The 27,930-nt window shown below is 42.8% G+C and overlaps 1 protein-coding gene across 7 annotated transcripts; it reads left to right on the top strand.

Moving 5' to 3' along the window:
- Positions 1 to 27,729, top strand: ECI2 (enoyl-CoA delta isomerase 2). Of its 7 annotated transcripts, none has more exons than XM_054164365.1 (12): positions 3 to 172; positions 12,091 to 12,146; positions 12,566 to 12,742; positions 14,738 to 14,900; positions 15,655 to 15,753; positions 17,299 to 17,490; positions 18,514 to 18,583; positions 19,190 to 19,292; positions 21,964 to 22,084; positions 22,747 to 22,836; positions 23,020 to 23,163; positions 24,337 to 24,828. In XM_054164365.1, exons 4-12 carry the CDS (start codon positions 14,793 to 14,795, stop codon positions 24,490 to 24,492), a joined length of 1,083 nt encoding a protein of 360 aa, XP_054020340.1. In that variant the 5' UTR covers positions 3 to 172; positions 12,091 to 12,146; positions 12,566 to 12,742; positions 14,738 to 14,792; the 3' UTR covers positions 24,493 to 24,828. The 7 variants fall into 7 exon arrangements, with proteins under 7 accessions (XP_054020335.1, XP_054020334.1, XP_054020340.1 ...); XM_054164366.1 differs by having other exon boundaries at positions 7 to 91; XM_054164360.1 differs by lacking the exons at positions 12,091 to 12,146; positions 12,566 to 12,742 and adding an exon at positions 27,717 to 27,729 and having other exon boundaries at positions 1 to 91; positions 24,337 to 24,514.
- The last annotated feature ends 201 nt before the right edge of the window (positions 27,730 to 27,930 follow it).

A 27,930-nucleotide genomic window follows, 5' to 3' on the forward strand; every position in this document is an offset into this window, starting at 1 on the left:
TCCTCCCCCGGCCCTCACTCCCTCGTATTATGGCGGCCTCGGTCCTGACCTTCGTCCGGAGGTTGTCCTGGCGGCCGCTCTGTAAAATAAGGTGAGCTCCGATCGCCTGCGGCTGAGGGTCCCGGCGTTGTCCTCCTCTGGGAAAGGACGGCCTCCTCGCCGGGCTCTCGGGGTGAGTGTCCTACGAACGGCCGTTCTCCCACCGTCAGCAGCCCTGCTCCTTCGGGGCTGCGCGGCGGGGCCTCATCCCAGGGCTCGGGAGTGAGAGGGGGGCCGGGCACAGGCAAAGCGCCGTGGTGCTGGGGGGTGTGTGTGGTGATGCGTCAGGCCTAGGTAGTCTCATCTGTTTCTTGCCGGGACCTTGCACATATGTACTTGGTTAATGCGCAGGAGGAAATGTGTTCACCCTCAAACAACGGAGATGACTTGTCTCAGCACTGGTGAGGCTGCACCTCAAATACTGGGTTCGAGTTTGGGGCCCTCGCTACAAGAAGGACATTGAGGTGCTGGAGTGGGTCCAGAGAAGGGCAGAGAAGCTGGTGAAGGGCAACGAAGTTGGGGTTAAGCTTGGAGAAGAGAAGGCTCGTCGGAGACCTCACTCTCTGCAACTACCCGAAAGGAGGTTGTAGTGAGGTGAAGGGTCGGTCTTCCTAGTAACAAGTGGAAGGACAAGAGGAAATTGGTTCAAATTGCACCAGAGTAGGTTGAGGTTTGACATTAGAAGGAACTCCTTTACTGAAAGGGTTATTAAGCCCAGGAACAGACTGCCCGTGCCAGTGTGGAGTCACCATCTCTGAAGGTGTTTAAAAGCTGTGTAGATGAGGGGCTGAGGGATGTGTTTAGTGGTGACCCAGCAGTACTGATTGGACTTGGTGATCTTGAAGGGCTCTTTAAACGAAAATGATTCTATGATTACGGTAAGTTTAAGATACTTCTAGCTGTAGCAACCACCTTTTAAGTATTTGAATGCAGCATGGGAGTGGAAAACCTGCATTTGATACCTTCCACCAACAGGGCCTAGACCCTCACGTTTCTGTCTGCAGAGGCAAGTGTTTAACCACCAAATAAATTGTTGGTTAGGCTGGGAGTAAGACATCTGAAATTCCATTGAAATACAGAGCAGAATGTGTGATTCTGTGTTTTATTTTTTGTTGTTTTCACCCCCTCCTTTTTGTTGGTCTTGCAACAGCAAGCTTTACTGTGTGTCTAACTAGTTAAACCTTCTTGCTAAGAATTTGGTTTCCAAATAGTGATGTAATATCTCCTGCAGGGTGCCTTAATTGCATATTGCTTTTAAGCAGTTTGTAAATAGTATCCCACATGGTAGTGTGTGCTGTGGCAGCAGAGCACTTAGTGTTAGCTGGGCCATGGAAAGCAGAAAGGATGGCTTGATTTGTGAGTAGACAAAATTGTGATGTTGACATTATTATTGGAAATTCCACTGTGAAATGACTTCTGTGTGTCTAAGAACTGCAGAGTACACAAATGTGTAGGATTTCCGCTTCCTATCAAAAATAGTTTAAAATACTCTCAGAAAAGTAAACGTTTGGTGTGTTAAGTATATCAGTAAGCAAGTTCCTAAGCAGAGTAATGAAGCAGGCATCATCATACCAATGGATTCAAGACCTGTGATGCTTTTGTTAACAATGTGCAAATTTGACTCTTGTGATGCACTCTTTCATAAGTGAAATGCTTCTACTCAAGTATCTCCTTTAGGCATGAGTGCATCTTAACCAATAAACTGTAGCCATAGTAATATTTATCTCCCAGAGCTTTGTGAGAAATTATTGGAAGTTTGTACATGAATATCTTATGATGCAGGGAGAACCAAAGAGAATGTGAGTTGTGTGATCAGTATGACCTCTGCCCTTATTTCAGAAGAAGAACTCTAGGCAAGCTTTCTACAGGTAAATAAAATTAGTTTCATGTGGTTAAGTTGTTAGAGTGAGAGGAAGGGAAAGGAATTAAACTGGAAACCACATAAAAGACGGTCCTGCTGGACATCATTAGGTTAGTGGAGTCAGATGTTTGAAATGGCAAGATTCTGTGTGTGAAATAAGGTCCAAACCAATAATAACAGGTTAATGCTATTGTGCAGTTTTCCAGTGGTGACACACCAGACAGTTGGGTTTTAATTCTATACCAGCAGAACTGTATCAAAGACTAGCAGCCTTGTTGCTCCAACAAGTTTAGGGAGTGTTTTTCAATCTAAACTCCAGAAGGAGCGATATCCTTGGAGCACTGGGAAAGGAAGACTCGCATAAATGTAAGGATGAAAGAATTCCTGTTATTTTGTTGTGGCTGGTGTGTGTTGTGGGTTGTTCTTTTTTGTTTGTTTGGGGTTTTTTGGGGGTTTATTTTTGTGTGTGTGGTTGGTTGCTGTTGCAACCTAATCCTTCCAAACTTGAGTCCCACACTCTCTTCTCCACTTCATGTCCTGCTCTGTCACAGTATGTAATTTTTCCAAGTGTGAATGTCTCTGAGCAGGGGGAATGCTGACACAAACGAATATTCAGAAGAGTCTTACTGGGGCTATATCCATCCCACATTCTTTGTATTCAGGTGTTTGAGATCAGAGGTCCCACAGCAACTGGTGGTGTTGTGGGGCTGTGGCTGTATTTGCAGCAGGTCAGACCCCTGGGAACAAAAGGTTTCCTGCTAGGTGTTATGGATTGACTTGAATCTGCTGCAGTTATGTTTGCTTCAAAAGATGAAAGTGCTAACTGGAGCAAAGTGTTATGGAGCTTGAAGTTCAGATTGCAACATGGGAGGCTTCCAGTTGCAGTTGCTGCTTCTGGGTTCCTGGCTCTTGGGTGTTTGCTCTTTTCCGTGGGTATGGTGGTGGAACAGGTGGGAAGTGGGTAGCTTCTGGCTTTGGTTTTCTGCTTTATGCTGTGTGTCATGTCCCCCCCTGCCCTGTATTTCACTGTGCTGCTTCTACAGATAGGCTAAGATAAGGTAATCATGCATTGTACAATTAGATTATTAGCTAAGGTAATTATGCATTGTGATTATGACATCTTAGGTTATATTAAACTTTTATCTCTTTATCACAACCCTGAGTTGTGTGTGTTACTTTCCCCTCACTTCTGTGTTGGGGGAGCAGGCAGATTAGCCCTTGAGCTGAACCATTACACTAGGAAACCTGCATCCATGTTACTCTTGTTTTGGTAGTTTCCCCTCAGACTAGTTGTATTCTCTCTACAGAGTGAGGAGGAGGCCAGCCTCTTCTCTTTGGCGACAAGTGGACAGGACTAGAGGAAATACTGCAAGCTGTACCAGGGGTGGGTCAGGCTGGATGCTAGGAAACACTTCTTCACAGAGAGAGTTATTAAATATTGGAATGATCTGCCCAGAGCAGTGGTAGACTCACTGTCGCTGGAGGTGTTTAAAACAGTGTGCTGACCTGGTGCTTAGGGACCTCGTTTAGTATTGATGCTTCAGTGCTGAGTTGAAGGTTGGACTGGGTGATCTTTGAGGTCTCTTCCAACCGGATGTTTTCTGTGATTGTGATCCCAGCACCGAATGCCTATCAGTGGCTTGAGGACATCTCCCAGTTTTATGTGGTCTAGAAGAGATGTAACTTGTACGTGCCATGACAGCTCTGCAGTACAAACCAGAGGAATGGAGTTGTCAGCTTGCTCCAAGACCACTCTCCTGGTCCAAACTGAGACAATAGTCACACGCTAACTTCCTGTTGCGTTCATTGGTACAGTTATCTTGGCAGCTTTAGAGGAGGTTGGAGCTTATCGAAGCAGCTGATCTCAGCAGCTCTGAAAAACCTTTTTCAGAAGAGCACTGCTGGTCTTTGAAAATAGTGGTTTGGAAAATGGTTAATTTTGTCTTCTACAAGGACAGGCCAACAGCTTATATGGCATTGCTGGTCTTTGCACCAGGAATACTCCAGCTTACAGCAAATCTGTCATTGATACAGTATCTGCTCTTCTCCTTGGGAAGCAGTCTTCAGGGTTCAAGTTCACTTCCATCCTGGCCCCTGAGCAGTGTGCCACATCTCCTCTTGTCTTCCCTGTATTATGTCATGACAAGAAATGCAATTGGATCTGCAAAGAACAACTGTGGGATAACTTTTGAATGCTGAGCTGAACTAGTTAATGGAAAATGAATGCTAAATCTCTTAATGAGGGGCTTCTTTCTACAAATACTAACATTGATTGCATGAGTTGCTACTTCTTGTTTGCACATGCTGATTTACCAATACAGATTAAAAGATAGTGGTGAAATGGTTGAATGCTGTCCAGAAAAGCATCTTAACAAACTTCAATCCTCATGTGAGCACCTTCTTAAACTGTTTTGAACAGAAATACTGGCAGCAGTTAATGAAATCCAGACCAGCAAGCTCAGTACCTGTTGAGATGGGTTTGACAGTTGCCAGATAACATCAAGCTGAGGTGTCTGGAAGTCTTGCAGAGAGACTGGCTTGGAACACAGCTTTCTGTTGTAGTTCATTTGCTTTGAAGCAGCTGCTCATTGAAGTCAGAGTGATTGTTGTCACCTTTGTCTGCTGAAGTCAGGGAGCACTAGGTGGTTCTATGGTAGCTTTGCTGATGAGTTCAAAAGAGTCTGATAATGTGAATGCAAATAAGGTGGTGCTTAACTACAGGTTTTGCCCTTGAATTTTGCTAGGCTTGAACAGCCTTGGCTCTCAGGTAGCTGCACTTCATGTCAGCAACTACAGTTTCTTTCTGCCCTTACATTTTAAGATTTCTCTCCCCATCAGAAGTTCTGAGTTTCTTGAGGAGAATGTAAATATGTTTTGCAAATATTTGGGATTTTTACCCTTACTATGGTGCTAGGAATTAATTTTGAGCTTTGGCTTATGTAGCAGATACTGTCTTTGAATAGTACCATTCTAAGATGCTACTTATCAGGAGGCTGAGGGGAGACTTTCTTGCTCTTCAGCTGCCTCAAAGGAGGCTGCAGCAAGGTGGGAGGTTGGTCTCTTCTCCCTAGTAACAAATAGAAGGATGAGAGGAAATGGCCTCAGGTTGCACTGTGGGAGTCTTAGGTTGGACATGAGAAGAAACTTCTTCAGTGAAAGGGTTATCAAATATTGGAATAGGCTCCTCAGGGAGGTTTAAAAGCCATTTAGGTGTGGTGCTGAGGGACATGGTTTAGTACCAGCTTTGGTGAAGTTAGTGGGTGGACTCAAGGATCTTAAAGATCTTTTCCAACCAAATTAATCCTATGGTTATTCCTTACTTCTCTTGTACTTCTCCCCCTGTGCAAATTGTGTTCATTCTGCAAGTGCAATCTAGTGAGGAGAGCAAGCAAGATGTGCTTAATTCTTGTACAACAGTCCTCAGTAGGGCAGAAATTGGTCAGTTTATTTCTGGTGAAATTTGTGCGGTATTGCACATGTGAAGACAAGAAAAACACCTGAACGTCAGGAATTCACAATTCATGATGCAAAACATGATTTTCTACCTGGGCTCTATGCAGATTTGATTCACTCCAGTGAATCATGTTTGCAAGTAACCTTGGTTTATATTAATGCCAAAGCAGACCCTGGAGGTTTCACTGGTTTCACCTTTGCTAAAGTGAGCGCATACAGAAGATTGAACCAGTTTTGTCAGGCTTTTCTTTTTTCTGTCTTCTTGCATTCAGAGTAAGAATATTAGTGATTTTTTTTTCTTTTTTCTGTTTCAAAAGGATAATTGAAATGTTGATCAGTGTGAAATAATCTGCCTACAACTAGGATATGGTGAAATTCAGTTCAGATTGGATGCTTCTTCATTGTTCTGCTATAGGAAATGTTTGAGCCTTTCTATTGTGATGAGCCCCATGATTGCAGTGCACATTTCCCAAGATCCCTCGAAGTTCATTATAATAAAATTTATACTGTAATCAGTAAATTCCAGCAAAAAATGTGAGGCAAGATTTTGAAGGTCTTGATAATTATCCTTTATTTCACAAATAAACAGAAACCATCACCAAGTAATTCAATACAACATTCTCCAGCAGAAAAGAGGAAGCAAAAGCCCTTTGGAATTGGTTCTGTAAAGGCTTTCTTCCATTGGGGCTCAGTCCCTGAATGAGTGATGCTATTTGTTGGCCTTAGAGAGCTCCGGCAGTGATTCACACATGATGGCTGGATAATTTGCCAACATTCTGTTGATGGGTACTCAGTGCCACACTGCTGCCATGTCAGCTTCAAAATGAAACTGCTGGCTGGAGCAAAGTATCATGGGGCTTGAAGTTCAGATTTTAACATGAGAGGCTGCCTGTTCTGGTTGCAGCTTCTGTTTTCTGGTTTTGGCCTTTTCAAGTGGGCTGGCTGTTCTGTGTTTGGGTGGGGGGAAATGTTTTATTGCTGGCTTCTGCTCCTGCTTTTGCTTCTGCTAAGGAAACTGTATAATGTATGATCTCATGAAACTCCTGGTTTCAACCTAGTTTTGGTTTTCTTTGTGTTACTTTTCCCTCCTATCTGTGTCTGGGGTGGGGGGTTGCATGTTAGAGTAGGCTGTGTTAACCCAGGAGAGCAAGCCACAGCAAGGAGACCATAGGTATTATCAGTGAACTCGTAACTTCATGATTTAGTCATAAGCTACTGACTCTTTCATGTTGACCTAAATGTCTACAGAAAGTGTTAACAGTGTGACAGCAGTTAATTCAGCAGGTAGATTTCATGTGTGCTGAAGTCCAGAGAGAATATGTATAATGCTTTATTGTTTTGCCTTTTTGTTTGTGATAACCTGGGGTATTGCAGGTAGAAAGTCCTGCGATCCAGTCAGTGAATGAAGTCTGTTTTAACTGAAGATTAAACAAAATGATCACTGTGTTGGTTTAGAAAGAATTAAGCACAACTTTGCTCTCAGTGCTATCCCACCATGTAGTTCATATTAGTGTTACAACTGTGGTGGTGCAAAACCACATTTAAAGCCAAATTAAAATGCCTTACCCCAAACCCCCAAAATTCCTCCTGTCTAAATACGATAGATTCCTTATAACCTCCTCACAAAAGAAAAATAAAATCACCTTCTGTTGGTGTCTGACTCCTTACAAGGAAAGGGTTTTTGAACTTTTTTGCCCTTTCCCCCACCCCAGTAACGTTACTGCTCTGCCATAAATAAGACTAGGTTGCAGAAGGAATCCACACAGGAGTTGTTACTTGTAGATCATTCTGTAATTCTTGGTATTTCACATACTTACTAGCTGGGGTAGCTTGGAGGTGAATCTTGTTCCTTGTGCCAGAGGACATCAGACCTGCCTTTCAGTCCAGCCTGCTCTGGGATTGCCTGAGCAACGGCGGAGAGGGGAATTTTGCTTTTTAGCAAATGTTACCATTTCAAGGAGTGCAGGGGAATGAAAAATACATATAAAATTTTCTCAGCATTGTTGGGAGAACAGTCTAAGCCACGAAAGTTTTGTCCCTGTAGCTACCACACAAACGAAGCTATGTGTGGAACCAACACAAGGAAACCTATCCTTAGTCCCCTGCCCATGCACCTGGGTCTGGAGTCTACCGAGGGACTTCAGGACGCTGGAGACTCCCGAGCCATGGTACCGGGCATGCTTTCCACTGCCGAATTGGGGGGGCACGGCTATTTTTAGAAACAGTGTGAAGTTATAAAAGAAACAAAGTGTGGCGGAGCACAGGGTTGATGGGGGTCTTGTGTGGGGCCAGAGCCGCCATCGTCATCTCTGCGAGCTGTCATTTCTCCTGAGGAGCTGCCGTTCCTACTTGTTGTTCGTGAGCCGCCCTTTCCGCTCGCCGCTGGCGCCGTTTCTGCTTGTGCCGTTCCGGCGCCGTTGCTGTTGCTCTGTCCCTGCTTGCTGTGCCTGCTTGCTGTCCCTGCTTGCTGTCCCTGCTTGCTGTTCCTCTTTGCTGTTCCCACTCACTCCTGCTCGCGGTGTTGAGGCGTAGTGCTCCCTACAGATCGTGGTGGTAGCTGTACTTGTTGCTGGATTAATAAAGTGCTTTGGCTCTTGACTCCCTTTTAAGTCTTAATTCTCTTCCTGAGAATGTAAAGCTTATCACAGTAAAAGATGCAATTGGACGTCACTCAGAAGCTAAGCTCAGCCGCCCCCAGCCCCTCTGAGGACAAGCTGTGCAAGGGGGTTTAACCTCTGCTAGTTATCCACCATTGCATGTGTCGTGACAAGGAGTTCATAGTGGGTTTTGCTCTGCGAAAGATCTTTTTTGTAATGTAGGCAGCCAGTAGTTTGGGGGATTATTTTCTGTCCTAATCCTGCAGATTGATCCTTGAGTAGACTTCCTGACTGCAAAGTCTAGGTGTGTCATTCATCTCAGGCTTGGTTTTGTCCTTGAATGGGCATTGGCTTGGAGTGAGCCTGCCAGCTAAGAATTTAAACACTCACAGTTCAATAGCAAATAGTCTTCCTTTTTCTTCTGAGTGTCCTGGAACAGATAATTCTGATTGCTCCTGTGAAACAGATTCTCAGGGCTTTCACCTGAGAGCCAGAAAAGCTACAGCATCAGTCTACAGATGAACTGTTAAAAGTTAGTGCACTTCCTAGTCTCACCTCCTTGCTCAAGCAGGGCCACCTTGAGCTCGTTGCTGAGGAGTCTGTCTAGGCAGCATTTTAGTATCTCCAAGGATGGACACTTCCACAGTCTCCCTGGACAGCCTGTACCAGTGCTTGGTCATGCTCATAGTAAGAAGGTGTTCCCCTGTGTTCAGGAGGAACCACTGGAACCATCATCCCTTTAGATGTTAATATACATTAGTAAGATCCCCTTGGGGTTGTTCTTTTCCAGGCTGAACAGTCCCAGCTTTCTCATATGCGAGATGCTCCACTCTTGTAATCATCTTCCCGACCCTTTGCTGGACTCTTTCCAGTATGTCTGTCATTCTCTTGTACTGGAGAGCTCAGGGCTGGATGCAGTAATTCATGTGTGGCCTCACCAGTGTGGAGTAGAGTGCATTCTTTTTTGAATTGGGAATAAAAATAATTTCTTGAGGATTAGGTTTTGTGAGTCTTTGCTGATTCTGGTCCTCCAAAAGAAAATAGGATTTATCTAGGTGTCATAGATGTAGGAGAGAAGGTGAGCTTCAGGCAAGTAATTTGTCTTCTTTCACAGGCTCAGCTGGACTAACAGGAGTGTTAGTGGGTTTTGTCAGCCTTCTTGGATAGGGATATTTAATGAGCCTATTAAAGTTTATTGTAATATTTACAGAGCAACAAACTTAGTGTGTTTCTCAACAAACATCACATGTATGAGCATCACATCTCTATCTGTTAACATTGTAGCTCTTGAGTGTGTTTCAGAGAATATCTGTCAGTAAATCTTCATGCTTGGAGAAACATCTTGCATGGGCTGAGGATGTGCAGGAAGTTCTGTCATGCTGGGGATGAATGCACGATGTCCAGTTAAGTCTGTTGGAAAGAGAGCTCTTGCAGGCATTTCAGGAGATGATCCCAATTTCTCTCAGAACAGCTGTGAGGAGAGAATATGAGCTGTATATACAGCTCAAAGAGCAGAACATTTCAGGGATCAGTGAATGCTCATCTAGATCTTTGATTCTCAGCTAGTCTGTAATATTGAAAACCAAAGCTATTGAGCACAGCTGAGCAACTTTAAACAACAGTAATTCAGTACTTCAGTTTGCTGGCAGAGACATCATTATCTGCTAGTTTTTATATGTCAAAACAGCGTGGGAGTGTAAAATAGTAAAAGCTGATAAGGATTTGTACACCAAACTTGTGTTTAGAGCAACTATTGAAATGCCATGATGTAAAGGAAGAGCTAATCTGACTTCCTTTCTGTTATTAAAGCAACATTAAGTGAATTGGTTACAGAATGTATGTGCTGATCTTTTTTGCTAGCTAGGTATACTGGGAATATCAGAACACTGAAAGCTTGTGTTCTGAGTGTACCAGAGCACTTATATCCTACTACCTGGTAGGAACAGATTTTTAGTTACTGCTGTCCAGCAGGATACTGCCAGGGACTGTGATGGTAGAGCAGGAAGAGACAGTTACTTTCTTACAGCTTTTAGCAAAACTGGAGTTCTGAGTCCTCAACACCTCCATGTTATCACCATGGTTAATAAAAATCTGTTTCTCCAAGTGAACCAAATGTACTGATTTCTAGAGAATAACTTTCTTAGGCTGCTGGGTTTTGGCCTAAGAGGTGATGTTTGTTCTGGCAGGAGCTCGGTGAGTGCTGCTTTACCAAACAGAAGTCTGTGTTACTACTTTGTGCAGCAAGAACCAAAATGACTCTAGCTACTCTTTTCTGTTAACTGACTGGTAACCTGCTGACATGATGCATGTTAGCAGGGAGAGCAATGCAGGGCTGAACAGTGAGCTGGTCAGCTTAGGTGGGGAAAGTGCAGACTATTTGCATGCAGTAGTTACGGTGAGTTAGATGACTTGGTGAGGTATAAAGGTTGCTGCTGTGAAAAGTGTGAGGTTTTGGGTTTTAATTTGAAGGAGCAGCTCAGTTATTTAACTCTTACCTTTTTTGTAGTTGCTAGATAACTGGAAAATTTAGCAGCTATAGCAACTGGAACAGGCAAATTTTTAGTCTCTGCTTCTCCATGTGCTGAATGAAAACTGAAATTCATCTGCCTGTGTTCTGGATTAATTTTGAGTAACGGCAGAGGGTCTTGAAAGAGGTGCATGCAAATGAGGGGAAGTGGAAGTTTTCCACATGGGGATAGTTGTGGAAGCAGTTGCAGGCTTTTTTTTTGAGGCTTACAAGTTGCAGAGGAAAAGATGTTCATGTGTCAAGTACTCACAACTTTTTAGAGGTGGTGATATGAAGTCTCGGGAGAAAAAGCAAGAGAAGTTCCTGTCTTGGATTGCTTGTGTTGGTTTGGGGATTTTGTTGTTGTTTGTTAGGTTGGTTGGGTTTGTGGGGCTTTTTTGTGGGTTGTGTTAGTTTTTGTTTGGTTTTTTTCCTGCTCCAGAGAATCCACTGACTTTCTCAGGGTTACGTTTTGAATACTGATTGCTATTCCACTCACATGCCTCATTGCCTAACAGTTGCTACAGTTACTAACAGTGTCAACCTTTCCCACCAGCACCGCTCTGCGTCCATTGATGCAAAGACTGCTATTCTTTCTCCAGATCCCTTTCTTCTCCAGGGATATAATTCAGGATAATTTTGAGGGAGAATCAAAATGGAAGTGCTGCTCTAAGAGAGACTGAAGCCTGAAACTGTTTGGAGCATGAATATTCCATGGCCAGGCTCCAACAGGCAAGAACCATCTTGGTCACTCCACAAGGAAGGCCTCATAGATCCTCTCCTGTGGATCTGTGGACAGGGAGTGAGGAAGGTCTCATTTGGTTGCTACTCTGCTGTACTTTGGATCAGTCTCTGAGAGTGGTGGTTGTTTCCAGAACAGACCTAGTGAAGCTCTTAGAGCTTTGGGACTCTTGAATCTTGTAGACAAGTTGAGGCTCTGGCTGATGCCTCAGAAACTGTGATGGGCTGTGCCGGGCAATGTGTGCTCTTTGCAGGGACTCCAAAGAGGACACAAAATCAGAAGCTTATTTCAGGTTATAACCACACACTTGGCATCTTGAGGTTTGTGGGAACTGATTGCATTGTATGATAACAGAAAAAGAAAACCAAAACACAAATTAAAAAAAAAATAAATCCCTTGCAACAGTAGCAGCAGCAAAACAGTATTTTGTTTAACTTTCTTCTAAAGTGGAAGGAACATGAGCAGAAATATTGCTACTTCATGGTGCTGTAATACGAGGTCTGTCTAAAAGGGGTAGTTACTGTGCTGCTGGCTGTCCTCCATAAAGAGTATATAGAAAACAGTGGAAAAGATGGCAGCACTTTCGAGATGGTGAAGAGGAGATGCCATCCAGATTATCTGAAGTAGTACATGTAGTGTACAAAAGATACATCCTCTATTAAGCATGTGCTCCAGGAGTCAGCTGAGTGACAGATGTACTGCTTTTTTCTGTCTGGTAATGCTTTATAATCTGTTTTTTCTTCCTTGTCTTTCTGGAGTCAGTTACAGTACTGTGAAATTAAGCATTTTTTCAGTCCTATTGGGAGTTTTAAACCCATGTTTCTAGCACCACCCGCTGCTTTTAATCTTAATAGGATTTTTAACTGCTTTTGTCTGTGCTTTATTTCCCCAGGATCTACTAATGTTTAAAGGAAAACCTTTATTAAGTAGATGGAAGATGGAGTTCAGGTATATCCATACCTTCCTTTTGCTGAGCATGCCTGATATGTCCTATCTAAAGAAATCTGTTGACTTTTGTTTAGTCTTTGTGAGGAAACTAAGTTGCTTTAAAAGTTAGAGAATGAGCAGCCAGCATTGTACAAAACGTTGGCATTTTTAACCCTAAAAGTCCTCGTACAAGTGACACAACTACACTGTAATGAGAGCTATTTTAAGTGTAATTAACTAGAAATCTCAATTAAGAGCCTTTTATGTTTGAATGTTTATCATGAGAAAGTGGTAGAACAGATAAGGTATGCTTGCGAGATATCCAGAGTGACTGAATGGGAACAGTCCAAAGCAAGGGACCAAAAATGAAATGATAGTCACCATTGATGTTTCAAGGTCAGGCAGTGATGCCCAGGATTTATTTTCTTTCTTTTTTTCAGAAGTGCCAAGTGAGTGATCTTGCAGAAGCACACAGGCATTTGTTGTGGACTTTGGCTGCTCTGCCACGTTGTGACTCCTCTTGTATCTCTCTTTCTGGTGGGAGCTGGTTTCCCTACCCAGTTCAGGGAGGTTTGCAGGCCTCCACCACTCTTCCATGGGGTACCAGTACAACACAGGTAATTTGTAGCAGTAGGGCAGCGGCAACTAACTGCCTGCAAGGTGCAGAGGAATAAAGGTTTCCTTCCTTTGAGAGGGAAATCATTTAGCTTTGTTGTAGTGAGTATATGAGCAGGGGGAATACAGAGGTGTGTTTTGGGGTTTTTTTGAGTTACTTTCCTAGGCTTCTGTTTCTGCTTGGATTGGAACAAAGTGCAGGTTCAACATAAGTAGTTTGTAGGTCAGGTTCCAGGTTCTCTGCATGCTTTGTGTGGTTTCAGCAAGGCTGCTAAAATGTGTGCTGAGAGGTGCTGAGTCCTTTCTTCCTCACTCAGTGATCTACTTGGGGTCAAGGAGCCCTGCTTTTTCTCTTTATGTGTCTCTCTGAAGAAGGACATCTTGCTCAAGATGAATAACTTGTCAAGTAGTTTAATTTTTCCTTTGCATTTTCATCTTTCATTATTTTAATAGAGAAATGGTAGCAGTCAGCATAGCCTTAGCAAATTGAAAAGTAGTTATCACATATAGTAAGTGTCCTCTGTGATTGGAAGACAAGAGTGAACCATAGTTATCCTGCAAAGAACTCAACTATAAGCAGCATGGGAAAACTACAGAAAAGAGGCCTTTTCTTAGAAACTTCAGACTTCAATAACCAGCTAAGTTTCACAATCTCCTATTATAAAGCAGTAGGTGAGGAGGAACAGAATAATGAAAGATGGAGTATTTGAAGTGGATAGATACCATATTTTACCCAACTATTTTTTTGTACCTGAGAAGTAAAACTGGATATAACCAAACACCAAGTGAAAGTAGCTCTGAGTCAGGACTTACTTATAGGTCATTCTCTTTTTCCCAGACAGAATTTTTTAATTCATCAAACTCTTTTCTCTGACTTTTCTAACTTGTCATTTTGCATGCTTAGTAAGGAAGAGAATTTTTGTCTTGCTAAGTGCCAGTAGTCCTTAACCCTGAATGTGTGCAAATACCTTCAGACTGGCTGGTGTGCTGTTCCCCTTTCCTCAGCTGCCCATCATCATGTTATAGATCTTCCTTTTTAAGCATTGAATCCACTTCAGTATAGTCACTTCCTAGACTGACAAAAATTGTACCAGATGCACAGATCATTTTGGGGACAGCAGCATTCAAGTAGTTCCAGAGATAGGTAGCAAAACTGGAGAGGGAAACCACTGGTTGTCTTCCTGTACTCGCATTTTCTTCATCCCCTAAATGCAACTTTAAAAACACATTGCTTGCTTTCAGATCCTATGCCCAAACACATTTTGTGACTCCAGGATAAGACTAATCAAAGACTCAGTATTAAAATGCTTGTATTTGTATCCAATTAGGTACACATTTTCCAGTCAAAGGGCTTTTATTGCTGCTGGAGGTGAAGTTCACAAGTTGGCTGAATAGCCTTGTAGTTGGTTAAGGGATAAACTCGTTCAACTCTGACCCACTCTTCTGAATCTATCAGTTAGAACATTAGTTAAACTGGGAAGTGAATAATCCACACCTGTCTGATATGTTTCTAGATAGAAGCACACACACTTCAGAAGATCATGGAAAGCTGACAGGCTGCATACTTGTTTTAAATCAGACATACAAAGCTGTTAATGTTGCATACAGACACTCAAGTTTAAGCTATTAAGAATGTTCTGTGGTTCTTATTTGTTTGTCATGGACAGAGCCTGTAGTGCTCCAATTTATTCCAGAAGCAGGAAACATTATTTCACCCCATTTTGTCATCTGGTAGTGTAAAATCTAGCCCTCTACAGCCTAGAGAGAGAAAATGTCACATTCTATGAAAGTTAATTGTTTCAGCTACAGCAAACTTCTAAAGCAACTTTCTTGTCATTTTTAGTATCTTGCTTTCTGTTGTTGTTTTTAATGGGCGCAGGAACGAATACTTAATGGTTCACATTTACTTCCTGTTTTAAAAAGCAGCATGTTTGTTTGTCCTCCAGCCCTACACAAAACACAAGCAATGGGATTTTTTTTTTTCCACTTACCAACAGGCAAGCAGAAGCTGTTTGCTTACCTTCAGCTCACCTGCACCTGACTGCAGCCACCATGCAAGTCAGCCAAAAAGACTTCCAAAAGGCTCAAGAACAACTGAAGCTTTTGAAAAATGATCCTGGGAATGAAGCTAAGTTGAAGCTCTATGCTTTGTTTAAACAGGTATGTTTGACTTGGTTTGTGTCACAAAGGGCAGCCGAGGGGGTGGAGTTGTAAAAATATTTGTTCAAAATAGAGGTTGCTCAAATGTATCATGTCTTAAGCTCTTCATTTCAAGCTCTCTAATTCTGTTCTTGAAATTCCAGCCCCTTAAACCCTACAGCCAAACCTGTTCCGTCTTACAAATGATGCCTTGAATAGAAACCTTTACTCAAAGAAACAGAGCCAGTTTACATCAGTTGTGTGGTGCCATCCATGCACTATAGCGTGTAGTGATGCAGCTCTGGAAAATGGCTCATGGCAGAGTATGCCACATTCTTGCTTTTTGTGGGTTTGGTTTTGTTGTGGTGTGTTTGTTTTTTACATTCAAGGAATGGTTCTTCCATGCTTGAAGTGAAGCTTTGAAGTAAGACCCAGCTTAATAGACCATATGCAGTGGTTTCTTGGTTCACACACCCTAGAAGCCTGTAACTTTCTTTGTAAGAATGAAACTTCCACAGTGTTTGAGCTAGGACAACTTAACAGGCATTTTGGAAACTTGTCTCATGTTGGCTAGGTGCTTCTGAAAGCCTAGCATCAGATGAGGAAATGGCAGACACTGAAAACTTTGTGGTATGTGAAGTGTTTGAATATTGCTCAACCACTTTGTATTCCTTCTGTTTCAGCTGAATTCTGTATCCTCGTCAGCTAAAACTTGTCATTTTCTTTACCATTGTATCTTAACTTTAATCAAAGTTTTGTTCTGCTCTCTCTTCAGGCTACTGAAGGTCCCTGCAATGCTCCAAAACCAGGTATGCTGGACTTTGTCAAGAAAGCCAAGTGGGATGCATGGAATTCTCTTGGCAGTTTGTCTCAGGTGACAATACCTGTTATTTCACTTAAATATGTTGTAGATTACTCTACCTCGAAGTGCCTGGCCTGTGAGTGGCTGATTTCTAAATAGATGAGATGATAGTTAAAGGACCCTGCTTCAGACTCCAAGATGTTTTGCACTGTATTCTAGCAATTTCACTTCTTCAGTGCTTGAAGGCTTTTTGACCACATATAATCTAGTTCTCCATGCCTGCTACCATCCTGTCCCACTGTAAGATACTTTACATGTGCTGACTTTCAGTAATAATAGTGGCTTTCACACTGTATTCTCTTCTGCTGTTCCTTCTAAGAAAGATGGATGGAATTTCTCAGCTCTTGCAACAGTGCGAATTTATGTAATCCAGCTATCAGTAACTATCATTTAAAAGTCAGTCTCTTGTGCCACTGACTAAAACACTAGAAGAAAGGGGAGTGCTGAGAGCCTCTCTTTGTTCTTTCTCAGCATATCTCAGCATCTTTCATCACCTTTACAGAAAGGTCAGACTTGAGAGAAATCCTTACTTCAAGTGAAAAAAGTAGGAAGGATATAGATGCAAGGTTCCATAAGCATTCTTTTTTCCATGCAGTCCATGATAAATCTGACATGGTATTTCAGTACCACAGATCCTGCAGTTACTATTAAATGACAGAAATGTGTGTCACAAACTAGGTGTGACACTGCTGTGTTATGTTTCTCCTCAGGAGCAGTTTCTGAGGTCAGGCAAAGATACTGCTTCATACAGAGAGGGCACTGTGTGCCATTTGTGTTAAAGGAAATGCTCTTGCATGATGTCATGAACGTAACCTGGTCTTGTGCTGTTTTGGGGTTTTTGAGGGGATGTTTTTGGGGTTTGTTTTGGGGTTTTTGAGCTTACTCTGCAGCTTTTGGGAGCAGCCAAGAAACACTTCAGTAAAAGAATCTGCTCTGGAAGTTACAGTGGAGGGGGAACATGCCAGTTCCATGTGCAACAGATTATGGATGAGAGAATTGCTCAAACCTGTCAAGAAAATGGGTTGTAACAACCAAGAACTTGCAATTCTCTTTCATCACTGCTTGCTGTGGAAGTAGGGAAGCAGGATTGATTAGGCTTTTGCATGCCATGTTTGTGTTGAATAAAAATTAGTATCTTGAAGCAATTTTAAAATGCTGCAGACCCCTTTCAGGCCTCTTAATCTCAGCAATGCTTGTTCTAAAATAAAATCTTTTGTTGGAGACAGATCCAGCTGGAAAGCTGAAACAAGGGTTACATGGAAGTATGTAAATGCTGGGAGTACGACAAAGATCCTTGTGGTAAACTTGTGCATGGATGTGGGCACTTGTCCCACAAAACAGATGTAATGATCCCAGCATCTATACGTGTTCATTTTGTGGAACTATTGGTACTGCTTTCCAGGTGACTTTAAGCGTGATCAGCAGTGTTTAACTGCAGTATGTTCTTCTCACCTTAATTAGAATGCCTTCTAATTGAGAGGTTTTTCTTTCCTTTGTTCCTGAAGCACAGGTAGGTTTGTAACTCCTTTTTTGTTTTGGCTTTTTTTTTCATTGCAGGATGATGCTAGACGGAAATATGCTGAACTTGTCTCAAGTCTGGTCTCTGCAGAATCTGCTGACCAGAAGAAAGAGGCTTCTCCAGAAGAGGGCAGACATGATGGCTATGAAACATTACTAGTTACCACCAAAAACAATATCACAAAGATAATGTTTAACCGACCTGATAAGAAAAATGCCATTGACCATAAGGTAACATTAACTTGGGACTGTTAATTTATTGCTGTTCTTTCCTGGGTAAGCTACTCTAAGGTTCTAAAGAATCATTACTAAGGACTGAATCGTGGTGGTCTGAATTTTGAGAGATTGACTCAAATACCAACCTAGGGACTAAAGATCGAGTACAAGATGAAACTATTCATTTGGATGAAGTTTTATGGATTTAGGCTTTTCTGTGTCCTTTGGGTTTTCTTCAAATTTATTACAGGATTATGGTTCACACTGAACTCAAATAGCAGACTGGAGGAAGACTGACTAGCCTGGTTTGTGGAGACAAGGTTTGACTGTGGCCTTCTGTGTAACAAAGAGTGTATGCAGCCTGTGTTGCCTCAACCCTGCTGTGTATGTGCCTACGCTACCTTTCCGTAGCTATCCTCAAGAGGAAATCCATGCTGTTGGGAATGTGGATCACCCCATTCCACAACTGCAAAGATTCCAGAGCAGGGACTTCACCCTGCTGCTGCTGGTTCTCTATTTTGCCTGCTTAAGCTACTACTCAGCTTTTAAAATAAGCTGTTTCCAGCTAATGTCTGTTTTCCAAAGGAACTGGATGTTAGGAAAAAGTTCTGCACAGAGAGAGTGATTGCCCATTGGAATGGGCTGCCGGAGGAGGTGGTGGAGTCACCATCATTGGAGGTTTTCAGGAGACTTGATGGGGTGCTTGGTGCCATGGGTTAGTTGTTTAGGTGGTGTTGGATTGGTTGAGGGGTTGGACGCGATGATTTTGAAGGTCTCTTCCAGCCTGGCTTATTCTATGGACTTATTTAGACTTGCACTGGAAGTCTTCAGTACTGCAAACCTGTGTCTTCATGGCCAGAAATACCTTACATGTAACACACAACTTTCTGTAGGTGCACACTTACTTCATACTTGAAAGGACTATAGTTCATCTGTCTTCAAGTTCCTTGTTGTCAGTGTGAATCTCTGTTTCCTGACCTTTTGCAGCGTCACATTTGCACATTTTTAATGGCTCATTTTTTGTTTCCTCTTTTGCAGATGTACAGAGAAATTATGAAAGCACTTGAAGAAGCTGGGAAAAATGATTCCACCATAGCAGTTATTACTGGTACCACACTTCACCTGCCTCTCTTAGATTTATTTTATACAAAGCCAAAGGACAGTGCTGACGTGCAGTATGCTCATATAAGATAGAACTGCCAGTGAGGAATTTCTTTCCTCTCATGTATACCAAAGATTTTTCCAAAGTTTCTGGCAACATCCTTGCAAGATGTTGTTTCAAATTCTTCAAGCTTGCTGTTGACATCAAGGAAAGGAGATGCACAAACTGTGTTTTCATTTTCCTCTTTAAGAAAATGTTGTGAAGTGAATGATTGTGAACTAACTAAAAAACCCTGAGCAAGTCTGCAGGGAAAGAAAAGAAATATTTTTCTATCTGACACTGTTACAGCAAAACAAATAACTTCTTCCCCCCTTGCCCCAGTCTGTCCAATGTAATAGTCTTCAGTTTTTCATTCATTCACTGTCAGCAAATTGTCAGTCAAAACTTGGTCTTAAGCCATAGATGTCCTTTATGGTAGCATGTGTGTTTTGAGACAATCCCTCTGATTATTAATGTTAGACACTGAAATTCTTTTGTAGATGTAATAAATGGAAGCTTCTCAGCTCTGACTCAGAAGCCACTGGTACACTTATTCTTCTCTGTTCTCTGCAGGAAATGGAGACTACTATAGTAGTGGAAATGATCTGAATAATTTTGCTAATATCCAGCCTGGTGATATGGAGAAGATGGCCAAAGATGCAGCAGTGTTACTCAAGTAGAACAAATTGTTTTCACATCTGCATAAGTTACTGTAACAGTTAAAATAAAAACTTGCAGGAATTGATAGAAAGCACAACAGCAGGAACCCAGTTGTGTGATGGTATCTCCTCTTAGATGAGAGGGTCTAACAGCTGACCATGTGCATAAACAAAGATATGGGAGATGCAGTGATAATGAGATGATGAGAAAATAAGATTAATTGGGCTCCCTGGTTCAAACAAGATAGGAAATAATGGAGGCTACAAAGATGCTAAAGGGACTGGAGCATCTCTGAGGAGGAAAGGCTGAGAGACCTGGGGTGCTCTAGCCTGCAGAATAGCAGACTGACAGGGCATCTTCTCAATGTTTATCAATATCTATAGGGTGGAGGCTAGCAGGATGGGGCCAGACTCTCTTCAGAGGTGCACAGTGACAGGACAAGGGGCAGTGGGCACAAACTGTAACACGTGAGGAAAAAATTCTTTGCTGTGAGAGTGCCAGAGCCCTGGAGCAGGCTGCCTGGAGAGGTTGTGGAGTCTCCTTCTCTGGGGGGTTTCCAAGCATGTCTGGGCATTTTCATCCTGGGCAACCCTGCTTTAGCTAGGGAGGCTGGACTAGATGATCTCTAGAGATCCCTTCCAACACTCACCAGGATGGGATTCTGTGAATATTATAAGTGTTTCCAAGTACAGTGATGCTAAAGATTCTAGTTTTTTGTTCCCAAAGTACATGCAGATTTAATGAAAAAACAGAATCATAGAATGGTTTGGGTTGGAAGGAACCTTTAGAGGTCATCTAATCCAACACTGTTGCAGTCAACAAGGGTGTGTTCATCTAGATCAGCTTGCTCCGAACCCTGGCCAATCTGACCTGGAATATTTCCGCAAATGGAAGCGTGATCTTGACTGTAGAGTTTGTAGTCCACAACAAAAAATCTGTGAGGTTTTTTGATACCAAACAGTGCCTGCACTAGCAAGATATTCCCAAATGCCTTTAATGTCAGGATGCTTTCAAAAGAGGCTCGGTGTAAGGATCTTGGTTCCATCTTGCAGTCTGAACCTACCTGGTCAAGTAATTTCTTTTCTGAGGCCAAGATCATCTGACACAGTGTTGGAAATGCTTTCTAGGGACAAACAACCTGTTTTGTCCCTATTTAAGCAGCTTTTTATCATCTTCTGTATGTGATGATGACATCTGAGAGATGCTTGGAAATTAGATTGCTCCCTCAAGCACTTGGAAGTGATGGAAAATCTAAAATCTACAGCAAAGCAAACAGTGTTTCTGAGTTATATTTAAAGATGAACTGCATTTGTTGCTGAGGTGTTGTTCAGGAGTTACCTGGCAAGCGTCGCAGCCTGCAGTGCTGCGTAGGCTATTCAGGATGTGTAGTCTCACAATGTGCCCTTGTGGCCAAGAGGGCAAATTGTATCCTGGGGTGTATTAGAAGGGGTCGAGAGAGGTTTTCCTCCCCCTCTACTCTGCCCAGGTGAGGCCACATCTGGAATATTGTGTCCAGTTCTGGGCCTCTCAATTCAAGAAGGTCAGGGAACTGCTTGAAAGAGTCCCCTGCAGAGGTACAAAGGTGATTAAGGGAGCGGAACATCTTCCTTATGAGGAGAGGCTGAGGGAGCTGGGGCTCTTTGGCTTGGAGGGGAGGAGACGAAGGGGTGACCTCGTTCATGTTCATAAATACGTGAAGGGTGAGTGTCAGGAGGACAGAGCCAGGCTCTTCTCAATGATATCCAGTGATAGGACAAGGGGTAGTGGGTGCAAACTGGAGCATAGAAGGTTCCATGTGAGCATAAGGAAAAAACATTTTCACCATTAGGGTGACAAAACACTGGAACAGGCTGCCCAGAGTGGTTGTGGAGTTCTCTGGAGATGTTCAAAACCTTCCTGGACTTGTTCCTGTGTGACTTGCTCTAGATGCTCCTGCTCTGGCAGGGGGGTTGGACTGGATCACCTTTTAAGGTCTCTCAACCCCAATGTTCTGTGAAGCACTTCATGGTTTTTCTTGCTCATGAGAAGACCACCTTGCTGTATTAGTACTGCTGCACAAGCACAGTGTGTCACTACAGCCAGTGCAGAGATGCCAGAGGTTCTTGCAAGCACCACTCACACTGGAAAAATACTGGATTTTGAGAATGGGTTTGGCACTTCTCAGCTGGAGAAATAGCTGTGAAATGAAACAAAATGCTGTTTCTCAAATCCCTGCAGAGCAACACTAGGGATTTCCAAGCTGTGGCAGCATCACAATTGTGGTGCTTTTTGGGGCTTCACTGCAGAACAGAATATGAAAAGAATGGGTATCTCCAAAGGGATTTGGGGTGGATGGACCTGCAGGTGGACAGACAGGGCCAAAGACTGTCCTCGTTGGTGAGCTGTGCTGAATAGCTGAAAAGGTCAGCACTTCCCTAACTTGATGGCAGGAGCTGACTAGGTGATCCTTGAGGTCCCTTCCAACTAACAATTCTATGATTCTGTGATCCCTTAGCTGGTAAGGAGATGTAGGTATTTCAAATACTTCTTATCTTCTGTGTCAGAATCCATTTGGGAAAGGGTCCAAACCCCCCCTACATGGAACTCCTGGATTTTCTTCTGCAATGTCTAATTATGTGGTTTGAAAGTTGTTTATAGTTGATGAAGAAGCATGTGTCTATTCCTTTCTGGTTTTCCTTTTTTTCTAGAGAGTTTGTGGATCACTTTATTGATTTTCCTAAACCACTAATTGCTGTGATAAATGGACCAGCTATTGGGATCAGTGTAACAGTCCTTGGCCTGTGTGACGTGGTCTATGCTTCTGACATGGTAAGCACAGCGCAGAGATGGTCCCAAGGCACTCGTTAAGCCTCTTGCTGCAGCAGAGATTATTTAGTTGGGGGTAATCTGACAGAGTAGAGCACACAAGGGTAAAGGTTTTTCGTGTCACAGCAAGGAACACCTATATTAATTATCAGCAAAGGGTTGCTTTGTGGCTAATGGGTGGAATTTCCCTGTTATGGTTGTAAAGTTGCTGGCCCCTTTCATGTGTAGCAAAGGAAGGAAAAGGTGATTATGGGGTAGAGGTGCAGTTACTGGCATTTTATCTAACCTGTGTTCCAAGGTAAATTTGGAGAAGCTTTGATTTATTCAACTTGAGATTCCTTTTAAGGTAGCTTGCCAAATAAATAACCAAAAGCTCTATTAAGATGTAGAAGAGAATCCATTATATGGCTGAATTTGCTGCTGTTCATTTGTATAAGGTCATTAAACAGATACAGAACTTAACCCAAGGCCTTAATTAATTTTGGGCAAGCTTTTCCTTGCAGAAGTCTGTGGTGGGTGGTACTTTTCCTGCTTCATCGTTGTCAGCTTTTTCCTCAGTCTCCTGCTGGATTATTTGTCACTGTGAGACTTAGGAAAAGTTGTTCACAGGATCAGCCAAGGCTGTGTTGTGAAGTTTGCTTTGTTTTGCGCTGCTCTTTCCCCAGGCTACATTTCATACCCCATTTAGTCATCTTGGACAGAGCCCAGAAGGGTGTTCCTCATACCTGTTCCCAAAAATCATGGGTGTAGCCAAGGTAAGAATATCTGCACTGCATGTGGGACTGTCTGACCTTTGTGGGTACCCTCCAACTCTTAAGAAAAATGTGTACTTGCAGTGAGTCTACAGAAAGACCTCCTGCTCACATCTTTTGAGCCAGAAAGGAAGGTCACTCAAGTTTGTGTTGTTGAATTGCACCTTCTACTTCTCTTTTATACAGGCAAATGAAATGCTGCTTTTCAGTAAGAAGCTCACTGCAGCAGAAGCCTGTGCCCAGGGACTTGTGACTGAAGTCTTCCCTCACAGGACCTTTCAGAAGGAAGTTTGGGCAAGACTAGAAGCTTATGCAACCCTCCCCAAAAATGTCAGTATCTGAAATCTTTTTCTGCTTTGAAAGCATTCCTAATCCTCCTATCAAACTTGTCCTGCTATTTGGTTTCACTTCATCTTTAGTCCTGAGCACTGGAGCATCTCTCTGAGAAGGAAAGGCTAGAAAGACCAGGAGCTGTTTAGCTTGGAGAAGAGCAGACTGAGAGGGGATCTTATCAATGCTGATCAATAGCTAAAGGGTAGGGGATAAGAGGATGGGGCCAGACTCTTTTCAGTGGTGCACAGTGACAGGGCAAGGGGTAATGGGCAGAAACTGGAACCCAGGCTGTTCTATGTGAACAGGAGGAAAAAGTTCTTTGTGAGGGTGCTGGAGCCCTGGAGCAGGCTTCCTTAGAGAGGTTGTGGAGTCTCCTCTGGAGAGATTCCAAACCTGCCTGATCATTGTGATCCTGGGCAACCTGCTGTGGGTGACCTTTGTTAAGGAGGTTTGGTCTAGGTGATCTCCAGAGGTTCCTTCCAACCCCCACTATGCTGGCTTTCTGGGATACTGTGGAGTAAGATGGCTCAATGTGTTTTCCTTCAAGCAGAGATCTTGAAGGCAATAATTTGAGCCCTTACTGCTGGCTCTACTGCATTAATTGTGCTGGGGGTGTTGGAGACTACACATTCCTGGATACAGTCAGATTGTGAAACCTCTGTATGATGTGACTCGAAAGAGGAACAGTTTCCACTGGGGACCTGAACAACAAGCAGCCTTGGACCAGATAAAGCAAGAAATAGTTGCATTTAGTTGCATTCAGTCATCCCTCTCTATAGTGTAGGTTTTGCAAAGCTACTCAAGTCACAGTGTTGTTACATTTTGCTGGGCAGGAGGAGACACTTGTGCCAGCTGTGAGTGGTGAATGTTGCATGTGGCACTGCAGCCAGCTAAGCAGGTTTTTCTTACGCCCACCTCCTCTGATTAGCTGTGCTGAGTGGACTGCTGCTCTGCTTCCCCAGGAACCTCCTCCACCTGAGTAGTAGCATTAGTAACTACATGCAATAATTACTTCCAGGGGGAAAAATAAATGACTGTAATCTAAAGAATCTGATGTTAATATGACTTGCTTTGAGTTGCAGTGTGTGTTTGTGCTATTTTCTGATAATGTATCAGAATTTAGGTACAGAGAACATAACTTCTCAATGTTCTCTGCTCTTTCTCCTCCAGTCCCTGGCAGTGTCAAAGCAACTGCTACGAAGTCTGGAGAAGGAGAAGCTCCATGAGATCAACAGCAAGGAGTGTGAAGTCCTGCGGGAGAGGTGGCTGTCTGATGAGTGTATAAATGCTATTGTCAGCTTCTTTCAGAGAAAGTCAAAACTCTAACCTTCAGGAGAACAAGTGACCTGCCAGGAGCTCAATTTGCCCTTAGCATGAATAAATCTTCTCTTGAAGTAGTAATTCTTACTGAATATAATTCAGCCCGTTTCTGAGTCCTGGGTTAACCAATACAATGTTATGTGCCTTGGATTATGTGCACTATGGGTGCTTAGGTGGGGAGAAAAGGTTCTTTATTCTGTAAGCACCAGTGATGTGTGAATAATGCTACAGCAGATTGCCTCCTAAAAGGAGCCACAGATCAAACACCACCCTATTTGACAACTCTTCAGTAAATGTCCCGTGAGTGGTTTGATTCATTGGTGGGGAAACACTGTATTAATGGAAAAAATAAATAGAATCATTAATTACTGCTGGAAGTTTGTTTTCATTGAAGTTGAGGGCACTGGGACATGTGACAGTGTTCAGGTAACAACCTTCAGTTCCTTCCAGACCATGTGCTGTAGTTACACCCTGAGGGTGCTTGTAGATTTCTACCTGTACAGTTCATTACCTCCACTATCAGTGTCACTTCTTCAGGAGATTCTTTACTGACAGTGGGTTTTGCTATTAAGAGAGCAGAATGCAGCAGAGAGGAGGATTTCTATCTAGATGGCTTGCTTTTATTGAAGCTTGGCTTGCTCTTATGGTTCCGACCCTGGAGGGGTCAGTACTTTGGATTACAAACATGTTCTAATGTGTAGGAAAAATGTATGCAGATGGAAAACTTGGTCTCAAACTGAGAATAATTAACTTCATTTTCCCTAAATGTAGATGTAAATAAACTGGTGGTAGCTGCAGTTTGATCTCATGTGGTAGTGCAAGTTCACCTGAATTAACCTCTTCTCATGGGTAGGGCTTCACAAGGCTGTCTACTGGCTTCACCTTTCTCAGCCAGTAAAATACCTCTTGCAAGTGTGTGGCTTGTTTTTCCTACACAAAAGTAGTGTAACATTGTACAGACATGAAACAAGGAGTTCTGTGAGATGAAGGTTAACTTCAAAACCTGGAGGGGATTTGCATAAATAGAAATTAAAAGTACTTGGAGAAATACTGTGGAGTTGGTAACAAGATCCCTAAAACCAGGAATGAAACCATCTTGAAGTTGTTTCAGTTTGCATTCATGAAGGAATGGTTTTGCTGTCACACAGCACGGCTGAATCCTCTTTCTTGTTGACATTTAAAGTTATTAGATGAGTAACCTTTACATGTATCTCAGCAAGAGAGTTAACTTCTGATCATAGTGTTTGTAAGCCACGATCCTCTACAGCTGTGTGACTTTAGCATGTATCACAAAAGAAAGGTAAAGTTGTATCAAGGTCTACTATTCCACAGGGAGAAGGAACAGTTAAATACCTCCTGAAGTCCATAAATTGAGTTTATAGGAAATCTCCTCCCTACTCTGCAGTAACAAAACAGTTTGTCAAGGAAAAGCAACACCACACTCATCCAATTCTCTTTGTTAGTGCCACTGCTTGGTGTGCAAGCAAACAGAAGCGGATGTCAGTTTACAGTTCAGAGAGGGTTTTGTGCTGTGCAGCTGCCCAAGTGCCAGAAAATGTGATCAAAATTAAATCACAACTGCAGAGCTATAGCATTGGCTTAAAGTCTCTACTAAGCAGCAGCCATCAAAGTGAGAGGGCACAGAAGGGGTCTGACAGTTTTACTCTGATGTGGCTTCTGCTCAGTGTGTTCATGGATCAGCTGGCTGCCAGAAGAGAGCATTCCCTTCTAAAACACCTGGCCAACGCCAACCCTCAAGGTTGTCCTGGTGGGCTGTTCATCTCAATAGAGAGTGACCTTTCACAGTGCTACTGTTGGATTTTCTTGATAATCTAACTATTTTCCAGAGATGCTGCAATCAGATGCCCCAAGAGATGACATAGTGCTCTAAAATGGTGACCTCAGAAATATTTCAGTAGTGATTATCTTGGCAAGTGTTAGGCAGGGTAGTTAGAAATTTAGTTCTTGCTGATCTACCAAGCAAGGGAGAACAAATTCTGCTGTGTAGGTAAAATCTCTATGGCACAGAACACTTCCATGAAGCACATCCCAAGCCTTCCACCTCTCCCATGTTTTTTCATCACTGTCACACAAGGCCATTCTTTTATCCTATAGCTCATACAGGCTGCTGCCTCCCTCTAGAAGATAACACAAGCCACAGGGGAAACCAGCGAACAACTCCTGCCTCAGCTCCTACAACCAACAGAGAGAAAACTTCAAAGCCACCAGCTCTATTTTATACAAATTCAAGATTTTTGCCTCAGGTTCTTTAACACTTGATACCTTAGAGGACAACTTCATGCCCAGAACTTTACTTTGGTTTCACAGAATGGCTTAGGTCAGAAGGGACCTCAGCAATTATCTACTCCAATCCCCTGTTCCTCTACTGAGCAGCTTCACAGCACATCTGTTAACAGAAGCCAGGACAAAAGTTAAGTTTTAAGTTCACTTTATTAAGTTGAAGCACTTGCCAATTCCCAGCATCCTCCACCCATGTTACAGCTCCACATATACTGCAGCTGATGGCTGTATCGCCCGTGGTACCACAGCCTGCTCTGCTCAGAGCCACATAAAAGTTCTTCAGAGGTTTAGTGCCACTTACCCTATGTATGGAGATAAAGGATCATTAAAAAGGTTTGAAAGGAATCATCACATTCTATCAAAAAATCTTAAACAGCTTTTACGTTACCACACTATACACCAAGGTACTAAAAACACATTCTAACTGCACAGGATGGGGGGCCTGTTGTTTCCAGATGCTTTAAGCTCATTGTCACTAGGAGGGAGAAGGAAACAGATGCCAACACAGATTTAGCCAAACTTTCTTTGTAGGACCTCAGGTGAAGACAAAAATTGCATCTTCATGTCCAGGAGGTAAAGATAAACTCCTCCCTCTTAAGTGAGGAGGAGAGTTAGTCATTCCCTCTAAACTGTCTGTAAGCTCAGCTGAAGGAGTTTTCAGCATGAAAACTCTGTTGCCTGGCTATGCTGTTTGCAGCCACTGAGTTCAGTTGACCGCAGGGGCACGTGGCAGCTGTGCTCTGCAACCACAGGAATTGCCTGAAACTGGAATGTTCCTTAAGTGTCAAAAGTTCTCAATTCCAGAGGCTTTAGAAGCTATGACTAAAGTTTTGCTGCTGGTGGTGACAAGAATGGCTGGTAACGGATGGAGGACTGAAATCCCCTTGCTTGAACAGCCCCTGTCAGCTGAGTTTGTATCAGTAATAGAGTCTGACAGGATTTTAATGTAATTAAGCAGCCTCATTCTGGTTCATTTTGTTTTAATAATGAACCTGCTTAAATATTTACTAGTCCAAAAGTGTGGATTTTTACCAAATAGTGGTAGACTTATTCCTAAATTTCACAGGCCTTGTGCTGATGATTTTTAAGGAAACTCTGTTAAATGTAGTTAAACCAGCATGGCTCTTCAAATGACAATAAAAC

The sequence above is a fragment of the Dryobates pubescens genome, chromosome 9 (genome assembly GCF_014839835.1).
Source record: "Dryobates pubescens isolate bDryPub1 chromosome 9, bDryPub1.pri, whole genome shotgun sequence".
NCBI lineage: Eukaryota > Metazoa > Chordata > Aves > Piciformes > Picidae > Dryobates > Dryobates pubescens.

Coding starts and splice junctions, on each gene's coding strand:
- ECI2 (XM_054164360.1), top strand. CDS start 30: ATGGCGGCCTCGGTCCTGACCTTCGTCCGGAGGTTGTCCTGGCGGCCG. Junction 92..14,737: donor CGGCCGCTCTGTAAAATAAG/GTGAGCTCCGAT, acceptor ACTTACCAACAG/GCAAGCAGAAGCTGTTTGCT. Junction 18,584..19,189: donor CACCATAGCAGTTATTACTG/GTACCACACTTC, acceptor TGTTCTCTGCAG/GAAATGGAGACTACTATAGT.